This window comes from Mesoplodon bidens (assembly GCF_964165515.1).
Source record: "Mesoplodon bidens genome assembly, chromosome: 19".
Classification (NCBI taxonomy): Eukaryota; Metazoa; Chordata; class Mammalia; order Artiodactyla; family Ziphiidae; genus Mesoplodon; species Mesoplodon bidens.
The window spans coordinates 12,398,247-12,404,874 of record NC_138179.1 but is presented as its reverse complement, the minus strand read 5'-3'; the positions used below and the strand labels follow the sequence as shown (position 1 = coordinate 12,404,874).

At 57.6% G+C, this 6,628-nt stretch overlaps 1 protein-coding gene across 1 annotated transcript; it reads left to right on the top strand.

Moving 5' to 3' along the window:
• Nucleotides 1–2,428: 2,428 nt before the first annotated feature.
• On the top strand, nucleotides 2,429–6,628 carry CDK5R1 (cyclin dependent kinase 5 regulatory subunit 1). Its single transcript, XM_081219184.1, has 2 exons — nucleotides 2,429–2,514; nucleotides 2,835–6,628. Exon 2 carries the CDS (start codon nucleotides 2,974–2,976, stop codon nucleotides 3,895–3,897), a length of 924 nt encoding a protein of 307 aa, XP_081075310.1. The 5' UTR covers nucleotides 2,429–2,514; nucleotides 2,835–2,973; the 3' UTR covers nucleotides 3,898–6,628.

Below are 6,628 nucleotides of genomic sequence, written 5' to 3'. Positions count from 1 at the left end.
TGTGCATCATTCATCCAGGTCTGCCTCCTGGGTCCTTGATCTGCCATTTTCGGCAGATTGTAGCTCTTCCTTCTTTGCAGTTGGAGAAGTACTGGGAGCTTGGAGGGGGAGGGGTGTTGTTGATGTGTTGAGTGAGCAGAGGAGGGGTGTGGTGCCTCAAAACAGGCAGAGCAGGCACACAACAGGTGGACAGGGTTCCAGGGTTCTTTGGTCACAAAAGCCACTGTGCTGGCAGTGCCATCCCATTCATGCTCTGCTGCACACATGACTTTGCCTCTGACAAGTGTGAGGAGGTTGGGGTAGTTCTGCCAAGAGCTCTTTTTGAAGGTAGTAAGGGAGGGCTGGCTGGACAAAGGCAAGAGAGGACGCAGGCTGGAAAAGGCCCAGGCCAATGCGAGCTTCCATGGTTTGGGAAATGGGGTGGGGTGAAGTGGAGCTTGGTACTGCCCACCATGAATTGGAATAGTTAGTATTGAAATTTTGTAGGTACAGGTAAGTACAGGGCGGCTCCAGCTATTTCTGAGGGGTGGATTACAGGCTTAGAAATCTAAGCATATTTCCATATTTAAGTGGAAAGCACTTAACCCCTGCTCAACACAGGAAAGGCAGTGTGGACATGGGCCAACTCAGGAGCTGGGCCTCCATTAGGGGCAGGATGAAAAAAGGCTGGGGTCCAACTTTGCCTTAGGAAGAGAGTCATTGGGCCAGTGGACCTGGAGGAGATTGATTCTTAGAGCTCCTTACTATGGAGGACAGCTCCATTTGAAGAGCAGGTAGGGCTTGTACACTGAGGAATGTTCAGAGGGAGGGGCACCCCGGGCTAAGGGCCTGCCTTTATCTTCTAAGTTAAGATGACAGCTACTGTGGATGTTTCTCAAGGACTCTACAAGAAGTAGCCTTCTCGGTACAGAGTAATGCATTTCCCACTATATGGTCACCAAGGCCCCTAAAGCTGTTGACAAGTTGCCACTGTTGACAGAGGAATCTCTGGGTAGTTCTTTAGCAAATTCTAGTACTTTCTGATGATGGTAGCATTGTTTGAATGATACCAGATTTCTTTACTGCTTGGAGCAGTAGGCAGAACTGGCACAGGTTGTGTGCTGGAGTGGTCTGGGAGTCAGGGGATTGGGTGTTCTCTGGATTGCCACTTCCTCATCACCAGGTCCAGAGTAATTTGGATTAAGATATTGTTTAAGTCTCCTGTTTCCCAGGTTTGTGGTCAAATCTGAGTCAATCTCCAGAGCTAAACTAAAAGAGTAACGAAGAATAGCTTTTGTGAAGCATCTGGCTTCTTGTTCCTTGTGAGAGGAAAAGTTCTTATTAGAACCAGAGTTTTACTCAGAATTTAATAATTTTATGGGCACCGAATCTTCAAATTATATATGCTTAGCATGAAAAATACTTAAATCAGCAGATCAGAGGCTGGTTGGAGAAGCAGTTGCTTCAGTTGCTCTATAACAGATAAGACGGCCGGTGGAAATTTTGAGGTCGCATTTGTGATGGGCTCAGTATTGGCCCTTCTCTGGGGCAGCGACCGAGCCAGGAGCCTCAGGGCTCTGTCCCAGGTGTGGTGTGGGAAGGCCAGTCGCTCTGTACCTGGGCCGTGGGCATTTACCTGGGATGGGGCAACGGAGATCCCGGAGGGAAAGGCACTCAGAACTGATGGGACAGTCCCCTCGGGATGCTTGGGGCACTCAGGCGGCCTCAGCAAAGGCTTAGCCTCTCCCCACCTTCCTCCCTGAGCTCCCTAGCTTCCTTCCCCGGGGACGAGGAGGTTAAATGGAAGGCGGCTGCTCGGGGTCCTAGGCTCCGTGGATGGCTTCTCTGGCGGCCAGGGCGGGGACGCGGCCGAGAGCGTCCCCGCGGCCCGCAGCTGCCGGCGCCGCGGCGGGAACAAAGGCGGCACGTGTCGGGGCGGGGCGGAGGGCGGGGTCGGCCCTCGGCCCCGCCCCGCCCGGAGCTTCCTCACCCGCCCGAGCTCGGCTGCGCGGTGCGCCCGCGACTCTCACACGGCCGGGCTGTTGCTGGCGGGGCGGCGCCGAGAGGGCGGCGAGCAGTGCGGGAGGGGGGGCGGCCCCGCGGGGCGTTGCCGCGAGTACCCGCCGCCCGAGCCCGGGTCCTGGATGGGGCGCGGCGAGTAGAGCGGCGCCTGGGGCTCGCGGCCGTGTCGCTGCCAGCACCGCGCGCAGCTGGTGCTGAGCACGGCGGCGGCTCCGGCTCCCGCTCCCGGGCGAGACCAGGCCTGGCCGGGCCTGCGCGTGGGCCGCGCGCGCGCCCGAGAGGGAGGCCGCTGAGGTGCGCGCCGGGGCGGGCGCGGGCGCGGCGGCGGCGAAGGCGGCCGAGCGGGGGGCGGGGCCGCGGCGCCTGCAGAACCTTGGACAGAAGCTCCGGAGCCGCCGCCGCCACCGCCGCCGCCGAGCGCGAGCCCCGCCGAGCCCCGCCGAGCGCCGGGACCGCGGCGTCGAGCCGCGGCGCGCATTGCGGAGGGTGCAGAGCGCAGGAGCCACCTGCTTGGTAAGCCTGCGCCTCGGGCCGTCCGCTGTCCCCGGGGATCCGGGCCGGGGTCGCGGCCGCTCGCGGTGTCGAGGCGGGGTCCCCGGCCACCTCCGCCAGCTGCCGGTCCCCCGCGCTGCCATCCGGCCCCCGGCGGGCGCGGGTGCCGGTGCCGCAGTGGAGCGGCCGGGGTGCGGCGCGGGGGCGCGGGCGGGGCCGTGCCGGCCTGGGAAGGCCTGGGCGCGGGTCCGGGGCCAGGTCCGCGGGGCTGCCGAGGCCGGGGCGGAGGAGCGCGACGCGAGCCCCGCCTGGTGCTGAGAACCATCTTGTTTTCCACACAGATCCGAAGGGGCGGCACGCGACCCCGGGAGCGCCCCGGCCTCCCCCTGGCCGCCTCGGGCTCGGTGAGCTGTTTCGTCCCTCCGGCCGGCAGGCTGGGCGCGCAGGGGCGCAGGTCCCCGCCCGGCGCGCAGCGGCACCATGGGCACGGTGCTGTCCCTGTCCCCCAGCTACCGGAAGGCCACGCTGTTTGAGGATGGCGCGGCCACGGTGGGCCACTACACGGCCGTGCAGAACAGCAAGAACGCCAAGGACAAGAACCTGAAGCGGCACTCTATCATCTCCGTGCTGCCTTGGAAGAGGATCGTGGCCGTGTCGGCCAAGAAGAAGAACTCCAAGAAGGTGCAGCCCAACAGCAGCTACCAGAACAACATCACGCACCTCAACAATGAGAACCTGAAGAAGTCGCTGTCGTGCGCCAACCTGTCCACGTTCGCCCAGCCCCCACCGGCGCAGCCGCCCGCACCCCCTGCCAGCCAGCTCTCGGGCTCCCAGACCGGGGTCTCCTCCTCTGTCAAGAAGGCCCCGCATCCTGCCGTCACCTCCGCAGGGACGCCCAAACGGGTCATCGTCCAGGCGTCCACCAGCGAGCTGCTGCGCTGCCTGGGTGAGTTTCTCTGTCGCCGGTGCTACCGCCTGAAGCACCTGTCCCCCACGGACCCTGTGCTCTGGCTGCGCAGCGTGGACCGCTCGCTGCTCCTGCAGGGCTGGCAGGACCAGGGCTTCATCACGCCCGCCAACGTGGTCTTCCTTTACATGCTCTGCCGGGATGTCATCTCCTCCGAGGTGGGCTCCGACCACGAGCTCCAGGCCGTCCTGCTGACCTGCCTGTACCTCTCCTACTCCTACATGGGCAATGAGATCTCCTACCCGCTCAAGCCCTTCCTGGTGGAGAGCTGCAAGGAGGCCTTTTGGGACCGCTGCCTCTCCGTCATCAACCTCATGAGCTCCAAGATGCTGCAGATCAACGCCGACCCCCACTACTTCACACAGGTGTTCTCCGACCTGAAGAACGAGAGCGGCCAGGAGGACAAGAAGCGGCTCCTCCTAGGGCTGGACCGGTGAGCCCGCTAGCCTGCATCACGGCTCAAGGATTCAATTCATTTTTAAAAATTTATTATTAAATCAGATTTTGTGTACAGTATGTGTCTAGCGAAGCCACGAAGGGCCTCTCCCTTCCCACCTTCTCTCCTTGGGGTTTTCTTCAGCCCTGCCAAGAACTCTGGATGCTTTTGAACTCCCGAACCTTGTGCAAAATTCAGAAGATGTATTCAGAGCCACCCTGGCTCCTGACCTCTCACTTTGGGGAATTCAAAGGACTGACCTGCCTCTGCCGCCTGTGCTCTTGCTGGACCAAGGCAGGGGAGGCTGCCCTCTGCGCCCCACAGCCAGGCAGCCCAGGGAGGAACTGGAGTTGCTGGTTGGAGGCCCTTTGCCGGGTCCCGTTTTGGGTCCTCCATTCTCCCAGAGGCTCCTGGAGCCCGCCACCCTGACTGAGCCGCATGTGGGGTTGTGAGGCAAGATGCCCGTGGCCCTGGGACAGCCTCTTCAATTGAGGGGAAGCCGGCCTGGTGCAAAGATTGTGTCCTGTCGTTTGACCATGCACGACCCGGTTTGCTCTTTTTTCTTTTTTAGGGAGAAGGGCTTTCCTTTTGTGGAGACGTGGAACTTGCCCCCCTCCCCCTGCTCCCAGCGGTGTTGGCAGTGTTGGTTAACAAGCTGGTTTGACTCATTAAGTTGTTTCATTTTGGGTCCCAGCTCTAAAGGGGTGGGGTGAAGCTGGGGACAACTCCTTTCCTGGGTGAATTTTTCATTTGAATCATGCAGCTTAGTCACCCTGTGGTGAAGGCCAGGACAGCTTCAGGTGCCCATTGTCAACAGCCTGCCTTCTGTGCAGGTGGGGTTGCCATGCCTGGGACTGAGCCGGTGCCCACCTAAGGGCTAAGGCCTCTTGCTGGTGCACGTGACATTTGTCCTGCAGAGCTGCGGGGGGGTGGGGGGTGATGTCAGGGATCAGGGTGATGTGGTGATGATGTACCCCCACCCTCACCCCTGTTGGTTTAAAGCTGTTCCCAAACAGTTCAGTTTCTTCTGAAGGTGAAGCCTTGTCCCGAAAGGCCCAGTGAGACAGCTGGATCTTGGAGACAATTACAAGACGGGAGCAGAACTCCTGATTGCCTGCTGATTCTACAACTGATCATTTGCAGCTGCTGGTTTTGGTTTCCACCTTAGCCTGGTTGGTGGCTGTAAAAACACATGATGTGTATTTAATCAATTTTCTCTCTAATTCTCCCAGATCGGTGGCTTGGGGCTTGGGAGAGGACCAAGAGAAGGGAGCAAGTCTTCCTCCATCCCTTCGGTTTTGGGGAACAAAGACTGGTGTGAAGATGCTACAGAGAATTCTCTCTTCCAGTCCCAGTCCCCCAGGGGGTGCTGGAAGGGGAGGCTGGGGGGAGGCAGGGGCCGTTTTACATAGGATTAGCTTCCAGGTGGCTGCTGATTTCAGCAGAAGCACTACTGAAATTCACAGAAAAAAGAAAAAGCTGTGAAATTGAGGTCCTGATTTAATAGGCCCGGGGCCGAGCCTGCGGGCCCGTGACGCTCCCGAGGAAGAGGGCCTGCCCGAGCGGGAGAGCATTGGCCGCAGCTGCGCGCCGAGGCCCACGCTGAGCCTTTCTCGGGACCGCCAGCCAGATAACCTGCCGCGGGGCTGGAAGGAGCCCGCGGCTGCTGGCGCGGACCTCGCCGCGGCGCCTCTTCTCTGCTGGAGTTGTCACGCAGCCCGTCTGTGCAGATCCTGCTGCCGTGTGTGACCTGAGGTAGGAGGCCCGTGGGGGCAGCGGGCCCTGGCGGCACACGAGAGGGGGGTCCGGGTGCCGACTCTCAAGAGCAGGGGCGCGGGTCTGTAGTCGCTCCTTCGCGGGCTGCGCTGGGCCTGAAACTGCGGGAAGGCGCATCCGCAGGATTCCAGTTTTGTGTGTTTCCTTCTCTCTCTCCATATTTATTTTTTTAAGTTTTGGAGGCGGTGCAAATTTCAGGAGTGGCTGGGGACTAAGGAAAGAACTCTCTAGTTCCATCAATGTGAAGCCTGGTGGGGTCTCCTCCCTCCCTTGCACTGGTCATCAGTATTGTGTAAAGGAACTGATATACTTGAGTGTGCAAGCAATGAACCCATTTGACATGCTGCTATGAAGACTACTTTTAGAACAATTAAAAAAAAAGGAAAAAACTAACCTACAAAAAAAAAAACCTTTATTCTTTCATTGTTGCTTTTACAGTGATATTGTGCATGCAAACCAGGAGCATTTTGTGTCTTAAGAAAAATAATCTTAGAACAGATGGCTGTGAAAATTACACCCGTGCACAGAACAAGTCACAGGAATAATAGTTCAGGATTTGGTTTTTCTCTTTCTTGTAAACCTGAAGGGTTGATATATTCTTTCCATGCAGTTATTAGAACTTAGTTTTGTTCCAGCAGTTGTTAAACTTGCAATGAAAAGAAAATGTGCCATTTTTTTTCACTCGGAATTATTCATAGCTGTATATTTGAAACTGCTAATTACACACGTGCGATGTATGTTGGTTTTTTTAGTGCAATTTCTTCTGTAGCTATTCTTTGACCAAACTGTGGGTGTTGTTAATTTATATTTGTCTTATTTTGTATGTATGCGTAGCGTGTTTGTAAGTATGTGTGGTTTATAATCTGACAAGGTCATGAAGCTCAGTTTGGCTGTAATTTAATTCCCCTTCCCTTATTTTTATTTATTTTTGTACTGTGCTGAGTAAATAAAATGCA